The sequence below is a fragment of the Otolemur garnettii genome, unplaced genomic scaffold (genome assembly GCF_000181295.1).
Source record: "Otolemur garnettii isolate 467f Iridium unplaced genomic scaffold, OtoGar3 scaffold00087, whole genome shotgun sequence".
NCBI lineage: Eukaryota > Metazoa > Chordata > Mammalia > Primates > Galagidae > Otolemur > Otolemur garnettii.
This window is the reverse complement of record NW_003852482.1, coordinates 7,293,467-7,319,379: the sequence shown is the minus strand read 5'-3', so window position 1 is coordinate 7,319,379 and position 25,913 is coordinate 7,293,467. Positions and strand designations below refer to the sequence as shown.

The 25,913-nt window shown below is 42.8% G+C and overlaps 1 protein-coding gene across 1 annotated transcript in view; it reads left to right on the top strand.

Moving 5' to 3' along the window:
* The first annotated feature begins 9,875 nt into the window (after positions 1–9,875).
* GPR107 (G protein-coupled receptor 107) overlaps positions 9,876–25,913 on the top strand; it is an 83,659-nt gene continuing 67,621 nt past the window's right edge. The window contains exons 1-2 of the mRNA XM_003794899.3: positions 9,876–10,137; positions 25,637–25,750. Coding sequence (XP_003794947.1) covers positions 9,997–10,137; positions 25,637–25,750 — 255 coding nt within the window. The 5' untranslated portion in view covers positions 9,876–9,996. The remainder of the gene's footprint in view (positions 10,138–25,636; positions 25,751–25,913) is intronic.

The following is a 25,913-nucleotide window of genomic DNA, read 5'->3' as shown; positions in this document are numbered from 1 at the left end:
CGCGCGCCCTCCCCGCCCCCGGCCCGGCCCACCTCCCGCGGGCTCCCCCGGCCGGGTCGGCGTCGCCCCGGGGTCCGGAAGGACGCGGAGGGAGGAGGGAGGGAAGGCCGAGATCTGGAACCTGGAGGACGTCTACCTGCCAGTTTCTTTTTTATTACTTATTAGCAACATTCTCTCTGCTCTTAGGGCAGCCACTCGCCTTTGAACGTAGCCAGCCCCTGTCATTACGGATGCTCCGCAGAGGTCTGAGGTTGCTCTGCTGCCCCAAGCGCCCTTTGGATTTCAGGACAATACTGGCCCCTGGCAGCCATTCACACCGACAGTTTGCTCGGGACGCTCTTTTCCCACCGCGCTGCAGCCGCGAGGAGCCCCGCAGCCTTGCGCCGTGGAGTCGGGGCCCGGCACGGCGGCGTCTACGGTGATAAGGACGTGGAGGCGAACAGCCACCGAGCGGCTTCAAGCGGCTGGCAAAGGAATTCAGGGGCGTACACCCAGTGATTTCTAATCTCTGAAACCAGTGATTTCCAACTTATTTCGGCCAAGAAACTCTCAGACGTGAAATCATGCTACCGCCTAGTGGGTAAAAGCAAAGGCGCTGGGCCCACAGATAGTTGTTTGATTTAAATCCTCCACGTACTAACTGGGTGGCCTTGGACGACGCCTCTACCTCTGCAAGCTCCGTTGCCACACGGAGGCAATAGGCTATCAGTCTCCTGGTGTGGCGGCGAGTAAGGGGCCAAGCCTCCGGCTGGTAACTGTCAGTTCACTTTATGTAGACACTGACTCCCTCTCTTGTATTCCAAAAGTCTACACAAAGTCATTCCCGACAAACTACAGAGAATTTTTGGAATTCCAACTCTTTCCACGCAATCACTCGGCCCTTTTCCCACAACTTTCCTCCCTCAGTTAATGCTTTTCTGAGTAGCCGTGACTCCCAAATAGGCCTGCGTTTAAAAAATAGTTTATGAAAATAATTTTTCCAATCCCACCTACAATTCTCAACCTGTTTATCTTTCTTCTCCTTGAAAGGGCGGAGCTAAAGAAGCCGGGGCCGATTAACCTCGAAGTCTACTTCCTTTGTCCAAGAGTTACAATAAATCTAAACTGTCAAAACTGTTTTGGTCTGCCTTTTTTCAGTTACGAGCCCCTGGCGGCCCCTGCCATTTTTGTGTCTGTTTAAATACTTTTGCCCTCACCAGGTCTAAGTACTTCTTACTTGATGATCTGCTCAATATGTAACTATCAAGACGCCTATCCACCTACATCCCAAGGTAGATTATCAATAGCCAGGGCGAGTTGGAAGGGATGGAAATTCAAGCAATGCTGCACAAGTCAGTATGCTGAAATTTGGAAATGGTAAATGAAATGCAGGTTTGTCTAAGACCTTGCCTCCTTGCCTGGGTAATCACCTCAATTTCCCTTACTGCCAAGGCTTGATTATTTTTTCAAGTACAATGATCTAATGTTGACTGAGACTTCTCAGAAAGAGAGTGACCACTTGTACAAATATGCTAATCAAGTAGTAAAACAACTTGATGCCTACAGAAGAGAAAGAGGAAGGCACAGCACAAGAAGGAAATGAGACCACATGAAGATGAAACCTTTTAAGATGAGTAAGCAGGAAATTGTTAGTTATAGGAACCCATTAAAACAGCAGCAGAACTCTGTGGAACTGAGTTAATTACAGCACCCTGCAAGTATCTTTAACTTCATTAAATTTTGGTAGTAACTGGAAAATGTTTGAAAATGTCAGAATCTTCAAAAATTAAAGGAGAAAGATACCAATGATCTTGAACCAATGGAAACAACAGGTTCAGGACAAAATGAAATAAGCCAGCAGGAAAGAAGATAAAAGTACAGCACAGTATGTTTTAGGAAGAACTAAATCCATTTCAGTTTCCCTTAGAGTAAGAGGGAGTGATTAAGACAAAGAAGTTTCCCTGTTAACAAACTACTGACCTACTTAGGAATCCGTTTTCACGAAGGGTATTCCAAACTCTGTAAATTCTGGAGTTACCCAGGGGGTCAGCCCAGGTTGTACACACCAGTTTCACCTCTCAGCAGCACCTAGAGAACACTGATGTAAAAAGTTAGGACCGTGATGGATATGATATTGTAAAAATACATATTTAATCTCATTTCTTAACGTACAACTCCCAAAACCCTTAACAACTCCAAAGTGATGTCTTTTTATACATTAATGAGATGACTGATGGCTGCTAGTCCCTCAGTAGCTTCAGGAGGGCAGCTGGTCACCAGAAAGACCAAAATATGATCAGAGGCTCAGGACTTTCATACCTACCCCGAACCCACCCCAGGAGGGGGAGAGGTGCTAAAACTAAAGATGATCACCAATGACCAACAGTTTAATGAAGTATGACTACATAATACAGGCTCCATAAAACCACAGTCAACAAAGTTCAGAGACTAACCACATAAAAGTTTCAGGAGGATGGCAACCCCCACCCCATTCCTCATTCTATACATCTCTTCCATCTATCTATCCTAAGCCAGTAAACACAAATGTTGCCCTAAGTTCTGTGAGCCACTCTTAACATATTACTCCCTGGTGGGCTAGTGGTTAAAAAAAAAAAAGATAAAACAACCTAAAAGTTATGATTGACATTTACAGGGAGGCACAATCTTGAGGACTAAGGCTTCAACCTGTGAAACCTGACATTATGCTATCTCCAGGTAGATAGCATCAAAATAAAATGGCTTTGGAAGACACTCAGCTGATACCTGCAACAAAATTACTTATGTGGTGCAGAAAAATTCCCACACATTTAGTCATAAACATCTTCTCTGTAAACTATTATTAAGGAAAACATTTAAAGAAAGAAAAACCACTTTAGGTTTATATAGTTTTTTTTTCCCACTCAGTGGGGGACTCAAATATATATTTCCACTGAATAATCTGATCACATAGACAATATTAGCACTGAAATAACATATCTGGACAAACAGATAAGACCTCGTATAGGTTCTTATGCTATGAAGCAAACAATTGGTGGTGCCTGTAGCTCAGTGGGTAGGGCGCCAGCCACATACACCAAAACTGGTGGGTTTGAACCTGGCCTAGGCCTGCCAATGACAACTCCAACAAAACAATAGCCAGGCATTGTGGCTGGCACCTGTAGTCCCAGCTACTTGGGAGGATAAGGCAAGACAATCAGTTAAGCCCAAGAGCTTGAGGTTGTTGTGAGCTGTGATGCTGACAGCAACATAGTAAGACTCTGTCTCAAATCGGAAAAAAAAAAAAAAAAAAAAAACTTGCTTGTAATTAACATTTAATTCAGGGGCTTGGATGTATAGTTATCCACATAGCTATACATAGATACGAGATTCTAATGCAGATGGGTTTTGTAACTGTTAAATTGAGATCACAGTGTTCCACTGCTTATTAGGTGTGTGGCCTTCTGCAGGATCCTTACCTCCTTATTCTCTGAGCTTCAGTTTTCCTCATTCACAAAACAGAGACCTCATAGGTTGTTACTAGGCTGAAGTGAAGGTGTCGGGGTGAGCACAGGCTTTGAGGTAGTTAAATTTGGATAGCTCTGTAACAGCTATACAGCTTTGGAAGAATTACTTTCCCTCTCTAAGCCTCAGTTTCCAACTCTTTAAAACAAAAACAGTGAGCCAGGCACAGCCTATAATTCTAGCACTTTGGGTGGCTGAAGTAGGTGGATCAGCTGAGCTCACAAGTTTGAGACCATTCTGAGCTACAGCCAGATCCCATCTGTAAAAAAATAGCCAGGTGTTGTGGCGGGCACCTGTACTCCCAAGCTACTCAGGAGGCTGAGGCAAGAGAATTGCTTGAGCCCAAGAGTTTGAGGTTGCTGTGAGGTATGATGCCACGGCACTCTACCAATGGGGACGAAGTGAGACTCTGCCTTGTCTCAAAACAACAGACAGACAAACAAACAGAAACAATACTACTTAAAAGAATATAGCAAAGATCAAAAGAAAGAATGCATGTAAAATGCTTAGCATATAATATGGACACATGTACTGGTTCCCTTTCCCTTCCTCCTGTTTCCTGGAGGATTTTGACTTACATGATGCAGCAGGACAGCTTGCCCCAACTGTAGTTGATTGGTTGCCTATTGATGAAATACTACTCCTAATGAAATTCTCAGAATCTTTTCTTTAAAATAACTTGTTTTTAGGTTAAAATTTCTCATTTCTTTAGCATTTAAACTACTTACTAAGGAACCAAGAAAGCACTCAAGTGGAAAAAGTTGATGTGATAAAACCAGGAACCCCAAGTTTAAGAATCTTACCATTTTCTTTCTTTCTTTTTTTTTTTTCCTAGTTTTCGGCCAAGTCTGGGTTTGAACCCACCACCTCAGGTATATGGGGCTGGCACTCTATCCTTGAGCCACAGGTACCACCCAAGTTTAAGAATCTTAAAACTCCAACCCATTTTTACAACTTAAAATCAAATTGCCCTAAAAGTCTGTAAAGATGTACATAAAATCAAGAGAAATTGGGTGAACAAGAGTGGCAGCATGCCACGAGGTTGAGAAGTGATTTGGAAGTTCATCTCTAACACAAAGGATTCAAGGGTCAGGGACACTGTACTGACATCCTTCCTACCTGTCAGGACCTGGCTTTTCTTTTTCTTTTTCTTTTTGTTTTTTAGAGACAAAGTCTTACTTTATCACCCTTGGTAGAGTGGTGTGGTGTCACATCTCACAGCAACCTCAAACTCTTGAGCTTAAGCGATTCTCTTGCCTCAGCCTCCCAAGTACTGGGACTACAGATGCCCACCCACCACAACACCCGGCTATTTTTTTTGTTACAGTTAGGCCAGGGCCAGGTTTGAACCTGCCACCTTCGGTATATGGGGCCGATCAGGACCTGGCTTTTCCATGAAGATCACTTTCTGCAAAAAGATCTCAGGGACTTTCCCTACACCTCCAAGAAGTACTTGAAAACCTTAGTTGCAATTATGGAAGAAACAGTGTTTCAAGTCAAAGATCAAAGTGACATTTGACTTCTAAATGCATTTCCATACCCCAATTTGATAGCTAGTTCCCCATAATGTTTTGTTTTTTGAGAGTGAGTCTTACTCTGTCACCCAGTGCCATGGTGCATTATCTTGCAACAATCTCAAACTCCTGGGCTTAAGTGATTCTTTTGTCTCAGTCTCCCCAGTAGCTGGGACTATAGGTACCTGCCACAATGCCCAGCTACTTTTAGAGATGAGGTCTCACTCTGGCTCAGGCTAGTCTCAAACTCATGAGCTCTGGCAATCCACCTACCTCAGTCTCCCAGAGTGCTAGGATTACAGGCGTGAGCCAGTGAGCCCAACCATGTAAGGTTATGTTTTGTTTTTTCAGACAGTCTCTGTCTGTCACCCTGGGTAGAGTGCCATGGTGTTATATCTCACAGGAACCTCAAACTCTTGGGCTTAGGCAATCAATCCCTTGTGTCAGCCTCCCAAGTAGCCTAGGCGCCCACCACAATGCCCAGCTAGTTTTTCTATTTTTTGTGGAGAAAGGATCTCACTCTTGCTCAAGTTGGTCTCGAACTCCTGAGCTCAAGCAATCCACTCACCTCGAACTCCCAGAGTCTTACAATTACAGGTGTGAGTTACCACAGTCAGCCTCTATAATGTTTTTATAGAGGATTTTGGCCTGAAATATCAACTCTTGATAAAGACAATAAATGACAATTATGGAGAAACTATAGCTTCCTCATTAAACTAGAGAAATTTTTTTTACTTTGAAAATATTAATTGGTGTTTTTGTTACATCGATTGTATAAAGCTAAGTCACGGCTTTTGGTAAACTGGAGAACAGTTAACACTGGAAGTGTCTAAAGGGATGCCAAATAATTATTATTATTATTTTTTTTGAGACAGAGCCTCAAGCTGTCCCCCTGGGCAGAGTGCTGTGGCATTACAGCTCACAGCAACCTCCTGGGCTCAAGCGAGTCTCCTGCCTCCGCCTCCCAAGTAGCTGGGACCACAGGCGCCCGCCACAACGCCCGGCTATTTTTTGGCTGCCACCGTCATTGTTGTTTGGCGGGCCTGGGCTGGATTCGAACCCGCCACCTTAGGTGTATGTGGCTGGCGCCTTAGCCGGTTGAGCTATAGGCGCCCCAAATAATTATTAATAGCACTAGATTCACAGAAAGTAATACATTTTGCTACCAGTAGCAACCTTTAGTTGCAAAGTTAGAGATAACAGAAAAATAAACTGCAGTTGACTAAGACTAAAGCTAACAGCTAAGTTTAGGAGATCAGTCTTTCTAGCCTCTGCAGGCTTTTTCTGTCAATACCTTAAAATTTCTGCCCCTTTGAAAATGCTGCCAGGGAGAAGCAGGCATAACTTGTTCTGTTACTCAACATGTCTACTTCCAGTTACAGTATCATGCTTATGCAAATAATCTTTTCTTGAAACCATGAAATCACATGCCTAAATATAATTGTCAAAGTAGCAGTTTTCTCAGAATTTAAAACGTAACTGTTTTAAAAAGTGCTTCACATTAAGTCTTTGTAGTCAGTTTTCCCTCATTATTAACTCCTCTCAATTCCAAAGTAATGACTGGTAAGGTATAGCTCTCAAATATGTTACAGAATATAGCAGAATCTCTGTAAGTTGACTGCAACACACTGACCAACTATGGAGGAGGTCAACATAAGGAACTAGGCCTAGGTACTGATACATCCATGTGGTGCACATCTAGTCTATGAAAATTAGGCAGCCTAAGGAGGTGGGCAACTATGGTGGTTTTTACAATAATGGGGTTATGCTATAAATACTATTTTGAAAACTTTTTTTTTTTAAGGAGACAGAGTCGCCCTATGTCGCCCTGGGTACAGTGCCCTGGCATTGCAACTCACAGTGACCTCAAACTCCTGGCTGAAGTGATTCTTTTGCCTCAGCCTCTCTAGTAGCTGGGACTATAGGCCCTGCCACAACACCCACCTATTTGTTTCTTTGTTTCTCTAGCAGGCTGGAACCAGGTTCGAACCCACCAGCCCGGTGCATGTGGCCGGCACCCTAACCTCTGAGCTACTGGGGCCGAGCCTGTTTTGAAAACTTTAAAAGAAAATTTTAAATTATATTTAGCTTTTACTTCCCTTATTATTAAATATTTCTTTACATTAGTCCATCAGGGGTGTGACATAATATTTAAACATTTGTTTCAAATTATTATTTTAAATGAATAGCTATTATGAACATTACGATGGATATTGATAAATTATCGGAGATGGAATTGCTGGGTCAAAGACTAGGGTAAAATTAATCATACTCTTAAACATTAGCAGATCCTAGAGAAATTTTTGGTGCCAATTAGGGTTTTCCAGGACTCCCAACAGGTTGCTGTTTTTCTGATCTCAAAAATACCTATAAAAAGGGTGGCACCTGTGGTTCAGTGGATGGGGTGCCAGCCCCATATACCGAGGGTGGCAGGCTCAAACCTGGCCCCTGCCAGCTAAAACAGCAGTGGCAACTGCAACAAAAAATAACTGGGCATTGTGGTGGACACCTGTAGTCCTAGCCTCTTGGGACTAGGCAAGAGAATTGTTAAGCCCAAGAGCTGGAGGTTGCTGTGGGTTGTGACACTACAGCACTCTACCAAGGGCAACAAAATGAGACTCTGTCTCAAAAAAAAAAAAAAAAAACCTATAAAAAATATTCCTTCAGAGTAGAGGAGGGAAAGAAAAAAAACAAGCACAGAAAAATATGAGATCTGACTAAGTTTGCAAACTCGTCCTAGAAAAAGTGCAACCTGCTTCCTTGCTGAGTATCACTCCGGTCACCTTCCGAGTACTCCCCTGAGAAGCTACGAACTGTGCCAGCACCTAATCCATCCTTCAAAGCACGCTTTCTGGGATGAGTACACAAACTTCATTGTCAGACCTCATAGGACGACAGCTCCAATGGCCATTCCAGAAAAGGAGTTCCAGAATTGCTTGGGAGGGTAGACTAAGCCCTGGCATCAGCGAATAGCTTCCTAAGGGCGCACTTTGGAGGTGACCGTAGTGACTGATACACAGCAATGAGGTGTGCAGAAATTTTTCTAAGATGAATTCTCAAACTTAATTGTCCACCACCTACATAGAAAATAAGGAAAAATTTCCAGCGCCCTCTACCTCATTTGTGTGCTGTGAAAATACTTGTGCTTTGTTCTCATTCATCTGGCTAAGTCAAAAAATCCGGCTTCTCGGGATTTTCAGTAGGTGAAATGTGCAGACCTTTGCTTTTTGAACCATATAGTTCTACAGGTTTTTGTACTTTTAGAGATGAGGTCTTACTCTGGCTCAGGCTGGTGTGGAACGTGTGAGCTCAGGCAATCCATTTGCCTCGGCCTCCTGCGTGCTAGGATTACAAGCCTGAGCCACCACACCCAGCCTCCGTATAAGGTTTTTGAGACATTAAATGAGATAATGTACTGTATAAAATGCTTAATAAAATATATGACATATTTGTTCAGTAAATAAACCTATTATCTACCTGTGTGAATTCACAAAATAATAATTAGTTTCTTGTGCTCAGTTTATCTGTAAAAAGGGGTAGCAGAATCAAATGTAAATTCTGTTCAAACATGTAAGATTACACATTCACAATACATGGCCGAAGATCAGAGATTGGGGAAGACAGGGGATATTCTCCACGGGTTAGTAATCACTGCTTTTCTCTTGAGTGATCATCACAGGTATTTTAGGATAAACCACAATATTCCTGGCTTACCTTGGTGTCCTACTTTTGTCCTTGCAGAGAATGTGACAGAACTTGTACTGTCTTTGAGTCAAAGGAAGAATTCACAGGTTCATGCATTTATGAAGATTGCACACAATTAAAAAATCTAGGACCCTTCTTATTCCCCCTCCCCCATTTTAAACCTCAGTGTAGTACTTCAGCACCAATAAAATATATCATGTTAATTTCAGTTCCTAGGTCCAGTTAAAAACTTTTAAGAATCTGATTCTGTCATAAAACACACTAGGACACTGACAAGTAATTCATATTGGGATTCCTGGTGGTTTTTATTTTTTCCTCCTTTGCTTAAATGATTACACAGAAAAAGCATGCATTACTTGTGTGGTGAGTAAAATAAGATTCTAAAAACTAAAGAAACCTGGCTACTCTATTGGCAATTTCAATAAGCATGTTGTTCTACAACTCCTTGATAAAGAATGGTGAGTAGGAGGGGACCTACTATTGAATCCTCCCATTGAAGAGGGATTAGAAGCAAAGACAATTTCCGCACAGAAATAAGAGAAAAATGTTAAGGCTCAGACTACAAGTGGTCAGATGTTATAGCACAAGACACTATAACACAGTAGTTGGGAGCTTCCATGTGATTCCCAGCTCAACCTGGAACAAATGACTTAATTTCTCAAAAGCCTCAGTTTGCTTACCTGTAAAGTGGGGATAACAATAATACCTACCTCCTATCTCAAACTGGATTTTTCCAGGATTAAATGCAACAAAGGCCTAACAAATTGCCTCACAAGGACTCACTCAATAAAACCGTATTATTGCAATCGGTTGGCCTGCAATTTGTAAAGAGCCTGGAAAAAAAAAAAGTGACCCTATGGCAAGTCAAGAATTTTGATATTTTCCGCCAAGTTAACCCTCGGTGAAATCAGTACACTGAACCGCCAAGCATCGTGTCGCAGCCACAGCCTCTCTCTCCGCTTAGGTCAGAAGTCCCTGGGCCAGAGTCGCTTCCAAAGCTGCACCAGGCACAGGCGAGGCCTGGGCCGGTCCTACTCCGCCACCGTTGTCATAGCAACCGCCACCGGGGCTTCACCTCTTCTGGCTAAACCGATAGTCTGCACGGGAGAGGACAGCGAAAGGTCCCTTGGTGGCCAGCTTAGAGCCGTTGCGACTTCTTGAAGCTCACCCTCGGGTAAATCTACTACACTACCAGCAGAAGCAACCGCGACGCCCCCTACCCGCCTTTCCGGCGGCCGCCGCCCTTTAACCCCGGAAGTGGGCGGGAGAGGAAGCGGCTGGTGATGCTGGAACAAACATGGCTGCCCCGGCGCCAGTCGGCCCCTCGGGCTCCGGCTGTCCTCAGCTGGCCGCGGGCCTCCACTTGCTCCCGATGCTGGGGCTGCTGCAGCTGCTGGCAGAGCCCAGCCTGGGCCGCGTCCACCACCTGGCACTCAAGGTAAGCCGGGCCAGTGCCGGGCCAGGGGGCGGAGGCCGAGGCCACTCCCCCGAGGCTGAGGGTAACTTTACCCCAGTGGGGCCCTCCGAGCTTTTGGGCCTCTCGTTTGTCCCCGGCTGCGGGCTTTTTCGTCTAGGGCGTCTGACAGCGGGCGGGGGAAATAGGAGAGCTGTACGGCGCGGGGGGTCCTCAGGCCGTCTGTGGGAGCAGGAAGAGTGGAGGTGAGGGAGGGGAAGGGGCTGAACTGTGGCGTAACTCCGAAGGACTCTGGAGGCCGCCTTTGCAATCCCTGGTGGTTTCCCTGGGTTCCTCGCCGATAACAACCTGCTTTTCTTCTCCCTTCTCACTTCCGACTTTTATCCTAACTTGCGTATTCCGTGGTCTTCCCTCTTCCATGCCCTTGTACTGTACCTAGTAGTTTGAAGGTACGCAGAACTTTAGCCTCAGTTTCCCGGTTTGGTTTATGGCGCTCTCTGGACTGACCAAAGCGAGAAACTCCAAGAGGAATTTGAAATACGAGACCAAGAATTTAAAACTAGCATTAAAAATATTTTTCTAATTAGGGGGCCAGTTTTTTTTTTTTTTTTTTAACCTTGTCTCAGGAAGAGCGTTAGGATAGGCCTGGAATTATTCCCTGGATCTTGCTTTATAACTCACAGTTAAAAGTTCTCTAAGGCTTAAGTGTACCTGCAGGTGGCTCAGCGGGTTAATAACATATCTGGGCAATAGGAAATTAAGTTCTTATGACCTAAAGTTTTATACATTATTTTTCTGCTGTAGTTTTCTACGAGGTTGTGGGATTGTAGAAAGTTTGTGTTGAAAGAACATTGCTTTAGCAAACCATGAAGCATTGCATTTAGAGTTTAAAGGATACAGAATCTGAATTCAGTAGCTTGGCCAGATAGATCCAGGCAGCCATACTTTGTTATCAGTTTTGTTGTTTGTAAACAAAAATTATAAATTACAAAATAGTTCAGTCACAGGAGGATAGGTGAGTCTTGGCTCTTTTTGAGAATCTGCTAGGAGCTATAAAACCATTCCCAAGGGAAGTATAGGTAGGTGAACATTCTTTTAATTTGTGAGGCTTTATAATCCTGCTGAAGCTTATGTATGAGCCCCAGCTCTAGGTTTATGACTTCAGGTTAAGAACTGATTAAGATTCCAACTCTTAGATTAAGTAATGTAGCTGAATTCATACAACGTACAAATTAGAGACAAAGTTGTTAATAGAACACACTAGGACCTTTTCTCTTGACTCCCAATACATTGCTCTTTGTACATTTCTAGAATTTAAATGCCAGGTGGCATCATTAAGTAAATGGTGGCAATATGGGTATAGGTGGAAAAGTATACCAACCTTAGTGGCAGGGGCATACTGAATTGGTGTTATTCTGATGATTGGTTTCTCTCTGTTGTGCTAAGTTACTTAGTGGTTTTCCAGTTTTGTAACTTGTTGAATAAAAGCTGTAGTATTCATTTCATAAGCAATACTGTAATTGTTTCTTTTAACACACTTCTTTCCTCAGGAAAAGGAAACCAGCTGAAGAGAACCTGTCAGAGCAATAACATTAGGTTGTTTGGTTTTGCTTTTGACTGAGAGAAATAGGAGACTTAATTAGATTAGAGACCCAGACTAGTGGGAATGTATGAAGTCACTGAGTACTGGGAATGTGCATTTATCTTTTAAAAATCTCTTTATTTTGGAGAATTTCAAATTTAACAAAGTAGAAAGAATAGTATAATGAACTTCCATGTACCTTTTACCCAACTTCAATAACCATCATTTGGTGCCTAATTCTGCACCATCCCCATATACATCCTTCTGTTTTCATTTTTCATTATTTCTAAAATTGGAAATGAATCCTTTCATTTTTTTCTTTTGACCTTTCTTTGTATTCCTTGCTTTTTTTGTTTGTTTGTTTGTTTGTTTTGAGACAGAGTCTCAGTTATGTTGCCCTTGGTAGTGCCATGGTGTCAAACTCTTGGGCTCCAGCAATTCTCTTGCCTCAGCTTCCCAAGTAGCTGGGACTATAGGTGTTGCCACAATGCCCAGCTCTTTATTTATTTATTTATTTTTGGTGGTAGTTGTCGTTGTTTGGCAGCCCCGGGCTGGGTTCGAACACTCCAGTTCCAGTGTATGTATATGGCAGGCGCTCTAGCCTCTGAACACAAGTGCCAAGCTAGTATTCCTTGCTTTTTAAAAACAACTTTATTGAGGTATAATTTACATATCATGAAGTTTACTCATTTTAACTGTAGAATTCAATGATTGTTACTAAATTTACGGAGTGGTACAATTGTCACTACAATCCAGTTGTAGAATGTTTTTATCACCCCCATAGTATCCCTTGTGGTGGTTTGCCCTCAATTCCTGTTACCATCCCTGCCTCAGGCAGCCACTAATCTACTTCCTTTCTCTTTGGATTTGCTCTTTCTTGATATTTCATGTAAATGAATCACACAGCCATAGTCTTTTTGTGTCCCATTTTTTTTCTTTTCTCTTCATCCTTATTGTACCATGTATCAATAACAAGTTCCTTTTTATTGTTGAATATTATTCCACAGTTTTGATTTATTTTATTTTCTTTAGCCATTTATCAGTGGATGGAAATTTGAATTGTTTCCATTTTTTGGCCATCACAAATGATGGTTCTGCAAATGTTCACATGCAAGTCTTTGTGGGGACATATGTTTTCATTTCTCTTGGGTGATAGCCAGGAGTGGAATGGAATTGCTGGGTCATATGGTAAATATATATTTAGCTTTTTTTTTCTTGTTTAAGTGATCCTCTCCCCTTGGCCTCCCATAGTGTTGGATTGCAGGTGTAAGCCACTGCCCTGCCTGTTCAGCTTTTTAACAAATTGCCAATCTATTTTTCATAGTGACTTTGCCATTTCACATCCTACTGGCAATTTATGAGGGTTTCTCTTTCTCCTCTAAATGTCTGCATTTGTCATTGTCTTTCCATATTATTTTAGAGCAAGTCAAAGGTATTATTATATCATCTTACCCATAAATATTTTGGTATGTACCTATAATGAATAAGAGCTTTTTTAAAAACATAGCTACACTGCCATTATAACAACAACAAAAAATCCTTGCTATCATCAAATATCAATCAAGTTCAAATAAATTTTTGAAAAAATTAGGATCTAAGTAGCATCTTGACGTTGCAATTGATAAGTCTTTTTTTTTTTTTTTTTTTTTTTGCAGTTTTGGGCTGGAACTGGGTTTGAACCCGACACTTAACAGTACATGGGGCTAGCACCTTACTCCTTGAGCCATAGGCACTGCTCAAATTATTAAGTCTTTTTAGTCTTTTTTAACATAGGGAATCTCCTCCTAGTTCTCCATGCTAGATTTTGCTGAATGTTTTTTTCATGGTATAGTTTCCTATGTGTATCTAACCTTTGTATTTTCTGTATGTTGGTAATTGGATCCAGAGACCGGATCACCATTGGGTTTGATTGACTTAGTGAGACCATGTCATAGGTGGTGCTGTGTTCTTCCACAGGGAAGTATGATGTCTGATTGTCTTTTTTTTTTTTTTTTTTTGAGACAGAGTCTATGTCGCCCTCAGTAGAGTGCCGTGGCATCACAGCTCACAGCAACCTCAAACTCTTGGACTTAAGTGATTCTCTTGTCTCAGCCTCCCAAGTAGCTGGGACTACAGGTGCCCGCCACAGTGCCCAGCTCTTTTTTGGTTGTAGTTGTCATTGTTGTTTGGCAAGCCCAGGCTGGTTTCGAACCGGCCACCTCTGGTGTATATGGCTGGCGCCCTAGCTGCTGAGCCACAGACACCAAGCCAATGCTGCTTTTAAGTTAATTGGTTTGGCAGCAAGTTTCCATTTTGTCTGAACTTGGATTGTGTGAACATATAGATTGATCTGGGTCCTCTTGGGATAGTCCATCCTTGGCACTTTGAAGTTTTATTTATCTAGTTAGTTTGTTAGGGATAAGGGGTCTCATTGTATCCCCCAGGCTAGCCTCAAACTCCTGGCCTCAAGCAGTCCTCCTACTTCAGCCACCTGAGTAGCTGGGACCACAAGCAGTTGCATGTCACAGTGCAACGCATGCCACAGAGCCCTGCATGAAGTTTATTTTAATACTAATATCTGGCCATACTTGAATTAGAAAGGCTCTTAACCTTATTATACACTTTAACGCAGCGATTCTCAACCTGTGGGTCGTGGCCCCTTTGGGGTTTGAATGTCCCTTTCACAGGGGTTGCCTAATACCATCCTGCATTTCAGATATTTCCATTATGATTCATAACAGTAGCAAAATTACAGTTATGAAGTAGCAATGAAAATAATTTTATGGTAGGGGGTCACCACAACATGATGAACTGTATTAAAGGGTCACGGCATTAGGAAGGTTGAGAATCACTGCTTAACCGATCTCTTTTATAGTCATTTCAGGGTTTTATCTCCGGTAAGTAGAGTACCTTAAGCATCCATTCTTCAGCATATATAACATGCCTTTTTTAGTGACTGCTATTTGGTGGCTTGTGTGCCAGTTTACTTTCTTCTGAAAATACTAGTGTAGAATAATTAAATATTTGATTGATGGGGTTTCTTAATAAAACAGCCCTGGCTGGCCATAGTGGCTCACACCTGGCATCCTAGCACTTGGGAGCCTGAGGCAAGAGGATCACTGAGACCAGGAGTTAGACACCAGCTAGGGCAAGTGAGACCTCCATCTCTACAAAAAATTTAAAAATTAGCTGGATATGGTGGTGCGTGCCTGTAGTCCTGGCTACTTTGGTGACTGGGTCAGGAGGATCACTTGAGCCCAGAAGCTTGAGGCTACATGAACTGTGATTATGCCACTGCACTCCAGCTTGGGTGACAGAGTGAGACCTGTCTCTAAAAAATAAAAATAAAACAGCCCTAGACAAATTTCAATGATTGAATCGGAATGCTGCTGAGTAGATTTTTGCTTTTTTTCTTCAAGTGTATCTTTATTTTTTTATTTTTAGACAGAGCCTCAAGCAGTTGCCCTGGGTAGAGTGCTATGGCATCACAGCTCATAGCAACCTCCAACTCCTGGGCTCAAGTGATTCTCCTGCCTCAGCCTCCCAAGTAGCTGGGACCACAGGTGCCTGCCACAATGCCTGGCTATTTTTTGGTTGCAGCCGTCATTGTTGTTTGGCGGGCCTGGGCTGGATTCACACCCACCAGCTCTGGTGTATGTGGCCGGCACCTTAGCCACTTGAGCCACAGGTGCCGATCCTCAAGTGCATCTTTACATGTAGTTCTTTTTTTAACTAATAGAAAAAAGTCGGAGGTCAAGAAATATTTTCTGGATGACAGAATAACTCTTCTTCTCTTTAATTGCTGAATAACAAAACCATGGACCAAGTAATTATGCACTAAAACATTTCAGTGTTAATGATTAAGAGAATGGATATATGTATTGGGTTGACTAGTGTCCGCCCAAATTCATGTCTATTTGGAACCTCAGAATGTAGTGTTGTTTAGTATTGTTTTAAATCTTTCCTCACTCTGAAGGATGCTGCTGAAGTTCTAGTACAATGAGACTGTGCTGTGTACAAACAGAAAGGTTGATGCCACAGATATAATACAACTTCTGGGCATACTTGGAGGAAATAAAGTGTCTACAGAATCCTAATTATAACTACTTGCAAGATTGTAATTGTATTAAGGTCAGGTGGTGCCTGTGGCTCAGTGGGTAGGGCACTGGCCCCATATACTGAGGGTGGTGCGTTCAAACCCAGCCCTGGCCAAACTGCAACAAAAAAATAGCTGGGCATTGTGGTGGGTGCCTGTAGTCCCAGCTACTCAGGAGGCTGAGGCAAAAGAATCGCCTAAGCCCAGGAGTTGGAGGTTGCTGTGAGCTGTGACGTCATGGTACTCTACTGAGGACGATAAAGTAAGACTCTGTCTCTAAAAAAAAAAAAGTAAATGTGAGTGGCGCCTGTGGCTCAAAGGAATAGGGCGCTGGCCCCATATGCCAGAGGTGGCAGGTTCAAACACAGCCCCGGCCAAAAACTACCAAAAAAAAATAAAAAAATAAAATAAAATAAATGTGTTAAGGCCCATTGTGTTCCCATTGCTTTCATATATGTTTGTGAGAAAAGTAGGTGCTACAAGTTTTTACTACCAACTTTATAAATATGGATCTGGCACTATATTGTACGTGGCACTATATTGTATGTTCCTATAACCTTGACTTCTCATAGATGAACAATCATGTTTAATTAACTGGATAAGCAGTTTGTTATGATTGAAAATATACCATGCTATTGTAGTTATTTTTTTAAAGCCCCAACCAGAGATACACACTGAAATATTGATAGATGAAGTGATAGGATATCTGGAATTTGCTTCTAAGTAATTGAGAGTGGAGGTGGGGCAGAGTATAGAGGAACAAAATTAACTGTGAGTTGATGGCTTCAAATTTTCTTTTTATTTCTGTTTTTTAGAGAGCAGGTATCACTGTCACCCAGGCTGGAGTGCAGTGGCCCGATCATATGTCACTATAACTTTGAACTCCTGAGGTCAGGCCATCCTACCTCAGCTTCCTAAGTAGCTGGGACTATAGGCACGTGCCTCCATGCCAGGCTAATTTTTAAATTTTTATAAAGATGGGGTCTCACCATGTTACCCAGGCTGGCCCTGAACTTGGGCTCAAGAAGTCCTGCCTCAGCCTCCCAAAGTGCTGTGATTATGAGCATGAACCATACCATGCCTGGCCTCAAATTTTCTATAATAGTTTTTAAAAAACAGAACATGATTCCTTTTGAGATTCTAACCAGGTGGACCTCTGCACTGTGGGGCCCCCAGGACTTATACTTACACAAAGACTTATAGACTTAAGGAGATGAGGGTTCCATCTGTTGGTGGGAATATCTCTCACTCATGTATTGTGGAGATTCCAGTGGAGATTCATTCATGGTCAATATAATGGAAATCATCTAAGACTTAGGATTCTTTTCAACATGAACTTGAGGGTTATATCAGAAAACAGAAAGCTAGAAGGTTACAATCAAAGCTTTGCTTTACAAAGGTGACAGAAGACTCTGCATACCCAGAAAGGGGCCCCACTGACCCCAGACTTCCAATGCTAGACCAGAGACTCTCTTTCACAAGGCTCCCTAAGTTTTCTGCTTCCTACAAAAGGCTGAAACAATGAGAAGACAGATGCCTCCCTGGCCTGAAATTCATCACACCAAACAAAGACTAGAAGCTCTAAACCACTGCCAGAAAATACATGACCATTTCTTCACACACGGGTGGCTTCCAAGCCCACCTGTGCAAGGAGAGAATGCAAGCCCCTTCAGGGCTCAAGGCAGGGAAGAAACCCATCACCTCTCCTGGGAGGACCATAGCCGTGTCCATTGGGGCGGTCAGCAAGACAGGCCAGATGACATGGTACAGGGAGGACAGAGGACGGGGAGCAGCAAGGGCAGGGCATGTTGAACCCAAGAACCACAGCCAGGACAAAAGAGATTCCTACAAAGAGAACAGGGGCTTTAGCAAGAGAAAGGCGGAGGTGGAGCCATTTAGTGCAGAGAGGGCCAAACACAGAAAGAGCTACCAAAGAGGTGAAGATGCGGCCAAAGAGGCAAGAAGGTCTAGTAGAGAGAAGGGGCCTCTCAAAGAAGGCCTGGAGGAGAGGGACTTGGGGGATAAAGCCTTCCTTGGCAGATGTGATGGCTGGGAACTTGGGGCCCCAATGTGAAGTAATGTGCATCTGCAGAAAAGGATGGATTAAATTACATTGAAGTGATTAAATGACCACCCACTTTGAAGAAAATAAAATTTCATCCTCACCTCATACTCTATTCAGCTATAAGAACCCAGGTGATTTAAAGATGTATATGTAGGCTCAGCGCCTATAGCTCAACCGGCTAGGGCGCCTGCCACGTACACCTAAGGTGGCGGGTTCGAATCCCCAGCCCGGACCCGCCAAACAACAATGACGGCTGCAACCAAAAAATAGCCGGGCGTTTGTGGCGGGCGCCTGTGGTCCCAGCTACTTTGGAGGCGGAGGCAGGAGACTCACTAGAGCCCAGGAGTTGGAGGTTGCTGTGAGCTGTAATGCCACGGCACTCTGCCCAGGGGGACAGCTTGAGGCTCTGTCTCAAAAAAAAAAAAAAAAAAGTATTAGAAGAAAATATAGGAAGATCATATTCAGTCTTGGAGTATGGATGCCTTTCCTAAGTAAGACACATTAGCCAGGGGCTATTAAAAAAGGAAAATTAATGGATGTGATTATAGAAGCGACACCTGTGGCGGGTTCAAACCCAGCCCTGGCCCAAACTGCAACAGAGAAATGGCCGGGTGTTGTGGCAGGTGCCTGTGGTCCCAGCTACTCGGGAGGCTGAGGCAGGAGAATTGCCTAGGCCCTGGAGTTGGAGGTTGCTGTGAGCTATGTGACACCACCGCACTCTACCAAGGGTGAAGTGAGACTCTACCTCAAAAAAAAAAAAAAAGTGTGTGTAGAAACTTAAAATTAAAAAAATAGATGTGATTGCTGAAATATTTAAAATTTGTGTTAAGCAGATTTTGTAAGATTTTAAAAACAGATGTTTAAAATAAAGCATTGGTGGTGCCTGTGGCTCAAAGGAGTAGGGCGCTGGCCCCATATACCGGAGGTGGTGGGTTCAAACCCGGCCCCAGCCAAAAACTGCAAAAAAATAAATAAAGCATTATATATATGCATATCAAGGCTCTGGAAAGATACAAAATATAAATGTAGGTTCTAGGGGGCAAAGAACTGAGTGGGCAGGGAACACAACTTTATTGCCATGTATCGTGTACTCCTGTGTATAATGGAGTTATAACCCATGTTTTTGGCCCAAATTCCATGAAAAAGATCTTTTGTTTTGATTTTTAATATAAATTTTTTTAAAACATTTTATTTTTATTTTTTTAGAGACAAGAGTCTCACTTTGTTGCCCTCGGTAGAGTGCAATGGTGTCACAGCTCATAGTAATCTCCAACTCTTCGGCTTAGGTGATTCTCTTGTCTCAGCCTCCCGAGTAGCTGCGACCACAGGTGCCCACCACAATGCCCAGCGTTTTGTTGTTGTTATTGTTGCAGTTTGGCCGGGGCCAGGTTCGAAACCACTACCTTCGGTATATGGGACCAGCACCCTACTCACTGAGCCACACGCACTGCCCTTAATATAAATTTTTATTTGTTTATATTTAGGTGCTTGTTTTTTGTATTATAAAGGAATTTTAGCATTTATTTTTTAACATGGTACAAGAAATGTTATGTAATATAAATTACAAAACACAAGAACAGATAGAAGGTACAAGAAATTTTATGGACTGGTAACAAATTTATGATATTTACTCATATTACTTTTCAAAGTGTGTATTTTTTTCTGCTTTGAATTTTGTATCATAAGACAAAATTTTGAATTTCGTATCATAATAAATACTTTTAAAGGAAATAAACAGATTGAGAAGGAAAAAAACATATTTGTTTTGTTTAAAAGTATAAAAGTATGAGGTGGTTAAAAGCATAGGTTTGGGGTTTAAGTAATCCTGAGGTTAAAAACTGGCTCTGCCATCTACTAGCTTTATGATTTTAACCAAGTTTTTACTCTCTGGCCCTCTGTTTCCTTATCTATAAAATGGGCATAATTAACAGTTGTCTAACAGTTGTTAGAAGAAGGTATGTTGATGTCTGTAGCTCAGTACTGGATACAAAGTCTTAGGTGCTTACCATCCCTGAAATCCTTGTCAAACAGGCAAACTTTCCTGCTATGTCAGTGCTGATGGAGAGGATTGAAGATGTAACTAAATTTCAGTCCTTGCTGTGTCTGCTGTTGTCCTCCTCACACTACTGTGGCAAACCCTTTTTATCTTCCGAGATTTGTCTCTGTGACTTGCATAACGAGTTTACAGAGTCACGTCTATACATACCTTATTTGACATAGTGATGTAATAACAATATGGAGGTGGGGGTCAGGTCAGGTGAAGATCCTACAGGTAGATTAAGTAAACACTAATACTTTCTTTTTTTTTTTTGAGACAGAGTCTCACTCTGTCGCCCTCAGTATTGTGCTGTGGTGTCATAGCTCACAGCAACCTCAAACTCTTGGGCTTAAGCAATTCTCTTGCCTCAACCTCTCAACTAGCTGGGACTACAGGTGCCTGCCCCAGCTCCCAGTTATTTTTTTGTTTTAGTTGTCATTTGTTGTTCAGCTGGCCCAGGCTGGGTTCAAACCCACCAGCCTCAGTGTATGTGGCTGGTGCTGTAATCTCTGTGCTCTGGGTGCCGAACCAGTAATACCTGATTTACAAATAACGTGTGATTTTTTTCCTTATTATAAATTAATGCATGAGCATTGTTAGGAATTTAGAAAATGTAGAAAAGTATAAAGAAAATCATTTTCCACAATTCCATTGGCACTAACCTTTTCCTAGTCTTTTATAAATAAATAAGGGTCAAATCGGCACCTGTGGCTCAAATGGCTAAGGCGCTAGCCTGGCCACATACACCTGAGCTGGCGGGTTCAAATCCAGCCCGGGTCCGCCACACAACAATGATGGCTGCAACCAAAAAATAGCTGGGCGTTGTGGTGGGCACCTGTAGTCCCAGCTACTTGGGAAGTGGAGGCAAGAGAATCGCTTAGTCCAGGAATTGGAGGTTGCTGTGGGCTGTGATGTCATGGCACTCCACTCAGGGCGACAGCTTGAGGCTCTGTCTCAAAAAATAAATAAGGGTAAATATATGTGCTTTTTAATTTTTTTCTTTTTACAAACTCAGATCTTGCCATTTATAGTTTGGATTCTCTTTTCATGTTTAATATTATATCATGATTACTTTCCCATAATAGGGGACAATAATGTGAAAATAGCTTTCCTGTCAGATCCGTGGTAAAAAGCTAGCTTTACTGCTTGTAGTCTCTGTGGTAGTGGCTACTCACATCTCCTCTGAACTTGTGTCTTCCTTCCTATCATGAGGATACTACTCTTAACCACACTGGTGTGAGTGAAGTTTTAGAAATGATAGGCTCGGTACTCATAGCTTAGTGGCTAGGGTGTGGGCCACATACACCGGAGCTGGCGGGTTCAAGTCCAGCCTGGGCCTGCTAAACAACAATGACAACTGCAACAAAAAATAGCTGGGTGTTGTGGTGGGCGCCAGTAGTCCCAGCTACTTGGGAGGTTGAGGCAAGAGAATCGCTTGAGCCCAAGAGTTTGAGATTGCTGTGAGCTGTGATGCCATGGCTCTCTATTGAGCGTGACATAGACTCTGTCTCAAAAAAAAAAAAAAAAAAAAAAGATTAGAAATTATAGGTAAAGCCCTTGGCATGTAACCCAGTTCTTAGAAAGTGCTGAAAACTGGGGGTTATGATACTATTGTTAGTGATTTTTAAAAATATATATATATGGATAACTTTATTAAACATACCAATTTAAGAACATTCAAGTTTTCTGTAAAATATTATATAACATAAGATAAAGCAGACCAATGGTAATGGTTTATATATACATATTAATGTACTTACCAAATATATCAGGTAGGCATACTGACCTATAAATGCTATAACAAAACATATATATATATATATATGTCCCTAGCTGTTTTTTTTTTTTTGACAAGATCTTGCTCTGTTGCCTAGGCTGGAGTGCAGTGGTATGATCATAGCTCGCTGTAACCTCAAACTCCTGGGCTCAAGCAATCTTCCTACCTCCGCCTCCTGAGCCAGCTGAAGACTATAGGTGCACATGCCTGGCTAATTGGAAAAAAAATTCCCTGTCACCTGGGTTAGCTCACTGAAACCTCTTGCTCCTTGGCTCCAATGATCCTACTGCCTCAGCCTCCTGAGTTGCTGGGACTTGAGGTGTGCCACCACACCCAGCTGATTTTCCTTTTTTTCTTTTTGTAGAGACAAGGTCTCGCTTTTTCTCAGTCTGGAAAAAAAGTTTGGTTGAGACAGGGTTGCTGTGTTACTCAGGCTGGTCTCTATCCCCTGGCTTCAACTTGATCCCACTGTCTCAGCCTCCCAAAATGCTGGGGTTTCAGGTGTGAGCCACCAGGCCTGGTTTTCAGAATTCTTCCAAAACTGTTTTTAATGGTATTATATCATCAAATGAAGTGATGATGTAAAGGTAAAAAAGAAATAGTAAAACAATGCATTGTTTATGTGGAGAAAAAAACAGTATAAGGTTGCAATTTTAAACATTTTTAAGGCTCGGCGCCTGTGGCTCAAGCGGCTAAGGCGCCAGCCACATACACCTAAGGTGGCGGGTTCGAATCCCCAGCCCGGGCCCGCCAAACAACAATGATGGCTGCAACCAAAAAATGGCCAGGCACTGTGTGCGGGCGCCTGTGGTCCCAGCTACTTGGGAGGCTGAGGCAGGAGACTCGCTTGAGCCCAGGAGTTGGAGGTTGCTGTGAGCGTGATGCCATGGCACTCTACCCGGGGGATAGTTTGAGGCACCGTCTCAAAAAAAAAAAAAAAAACATTTTTAAACATTCATTCATTAAATGAATATAGTCCATTCTGCTTCTGTTCTCCTACTATGCATCTACATGCTAAATATATTAGAAGAAGCATAGTTTTAAATTTTAAACTTTATTGAAGTATATATGTTCTAAAAATGACTCATATGCATACAATTCAATGCATTTCTACAATGTAAACACACTCTGTGAAGTTAGCTAAAAACCATTACCAGGCCCCTTCTTTAGCCTTGCGTTCAAGTGACAAGACAGTCCCTTTCTCCCAAGAGTTATCACTATCCTGACCTCTATCACCATACATGGATGACTTTCTCCTGCATTTGGATTCGGTTTACCTGAATGTGGCTTGTTTGGCTCAGTGTGTATCTTTGTGGTTTACCCATGTTGTGTGTGGCAGGAGTTACATGTTCTTTCCTCTCTGTACAGTCCTGCTCCACTGCAGATGCTGGGACAGAAGTAGACCCTAATGTGCTCAGGTACACTCGCTGTGTGCAGTTGAGTTAATTTCTCTCCTAGGCATCCAGGATGGTGTAGCAAGCTACCATCCCTGGGAGAACTGAGAAAATCGTTATTCAGATCATTTTCCACAAGGCTTAACTCTGTCAGAGAATCTCAAGACAAGGCTGTGAGGGTTAGCTTTTCTGGGCCTTGCCATTTACCAGCCCTCCTTGTCTTCCAGCAGATGGCCTCTCTTATCTTGCTTTCCTGCAGGTTTTCTGTGAGAGTACTGGTTTGCTACAAGCTACTGTCATCCCCACCAGGAAGCGGAAGTCCAGAAAACAGCTGAGCTCCTAAGAAAATAAAGGAAATTCCCAGGGGCCAAATAAAAGGGAAGAAGGAACTGGAACCCCAGCAGGCAAAAGAGCAGGGAAGCTGGGGAGTTTTTCTTTTTTTTTTTTCTTAGAGAGAGTCTCACTTTATCGCCCTTGGTAGATAAAGTGGCGTCACACAGCTCACAGCAACCTCCAACTCCAGGGCCTAGGCAATTCTCCTGCCTCAGCCTCCAGAGTAGCTGGGACCACAGGCACCTGCCACAACACTCGGCCATTTCTCTGTTGCAGTTTGGGCCAGGGCTGGGTTTGAACCCGGCGCAGGTGTCGCTTCTATAATCACATCTATTAATTTTCCTTTTGTAATAGCCCCTGGCTAACGTGTCTTACTTAGGAAAGGCAGCCGTACTCCAAGACTGAAAATGATTTTTCTATATTTTCTTCTAATACTTTTATACTTGAGGGTTTTTTTTGTTTTTTTGTTTTTTTGAGACAGAGCCTCAAGCTGAGCCCCTGGGTAGAGTGCCATGGCTTCACTGCTCACAGCAACCTCCAACTCCTGGGCTCAAGTGAGTCTTCTTGCCTCAGCCTCCCAAGTAGCTGGGACCACAGGCACCCGCCACAACGCCCGGCTTTTTTTTTTGGTTGCAGCCATTGTTGTTTGACGGGCCCGGGCTGGATTCGAACCTGCCACCTTAGGTGTATGTGGCTGGCGCCTTAGCCGCTTGAGCCACAGGCGCCGAGCTTTATACTTGAGTTTTTACATTCCCTTGCCTTAGCCTCCTGAGTAGCTGGGACTACAGACACCCGCCACAAAACCCGGCCACACTCGGTATATGGGGCCAGCACCCCACCCACTGAGCCACAGGTGTCACCCCGAAGCTGGGGATTTTTAACAGGTGTTGAGGGGCCCAGGCAGAGGTGTGCATTGGCACTATGTCCCTCTCCTCCTCAGCCCATAATCTAGGACTCTCAAAAAGCTGTGTTCCTTGAATGGAAGAGTGGGCTAGGAAATAAAATCTTCCCAGTGGCCCCCCAAAAACAAAGGACTGTCACCCTGTCTTCTGGGAGGAATAGGAGGTGTGGTTTATATTGTTCCTCTAAGCAGCTGTCAAACAGCTTCTCACACGCCTTTGGTGTTTGCCCTTAGGCTACCTCTGATGCCCAGGAAATCTCAAATCTAAACATAAAAAATTACCATTCACCCAAAGAAACAAACTGCATGCTTATTAAAGTGTTGCAATTTAGGCAAATCTCAATATAAAACTCAACTTTGTACAGTAAAAAGTATCTCTGTCCAGTCTTAGAGGTATTCACCAGCACCACTGTTGTATTGGCTTTACAACGCGTTGACACATTGGAAATAGGAATCTTGATGTTGAGACAGTATCACCCTTGTCCTGTCCACATGATGCAGTTTCATCAAAGCTTAGCAACTGGGCTTTACAGTAGCTCATTCCTGTAGTCCTCAGCCACTGGGGAGGCTGAGGCAAGAGGACTGCTTGCACCCAGGAGTTTGAGGTTGCAGTGAGCTATGATGACACCACTGCAGCAAAAGAATGAGACTGTGTCTTGAAAGAAAAAGTAAAAAACAAATAGGATTATCTTATATGCATAAGCTTCTGTCTCCATGTGGCTGATGTGACTAGTTCCTGGGATTCCTCTTGTAGAAGGCTTTGTTCCCTGAAAATCTGTTGTGATACTTTTTTGATATAAATGAACCTTTTAAAAAATGAAGTTATAACTTAGAAAATTAATGAGCAGGTACCAGTCTTCATCCTGTGATGTGAAGGGAGGAGCCAGGTACACACAGATGATAAGAGTTATATAAATTAACATTCTTGGAGCAGCTATTGGCTGTCCTTTCGCTTCCTCCCCAACCTCCAACATGTTTTGAGTGCCTACTGGATGCCAGGCATTGTACTGTCGGGAAGGATACAGATAGGACTAAATCATGGTTTCTCCTGCCCTGGAGTTCACATTCCAGCTGACCACTGCGTTGGGCCCTAGAACCCACACAAATGCATTGCAGTGAATTGAATCCATTCTGTGATTCTTTCTGTAGAAACTATTGGTATCTCATGAATTTCTGATGCGTCATCTTCAGCTTTTGGAGAAAGATAATTACCACAGCTGTGTATATAAGTAAGCATCTGAAAATATTGACTGGCTAGCAGGAAACTGGATATCATAGTTTTTCAAACAAACAAATAGGTTATATAATCAAAAGTTAATTTGTCGATATTACTAATTACTCCACAACCAATCTTTCAGGATGATGTGAGGCGTAAGGTTCATCTGAACACCTTTGGATTCTTTAAGGATGGGTACATGAAGGTCAACGTCAGTAGCCTCTCAGTGAATGAGCCTGAAGACAAGGATGTCACTGTAAGTACGTTATTATGAAATCAAGGGTTTATTTTAGTTTAGGTGAAAGAAACACCTTCTAACCCAAAAGCCTAAATATAAAGTGTCAGAATATGGAGAAAATTAAACTTGTGAGTACCAAATTATATATTTGACATCAGATATTTTTACTTTCAAAATTTAA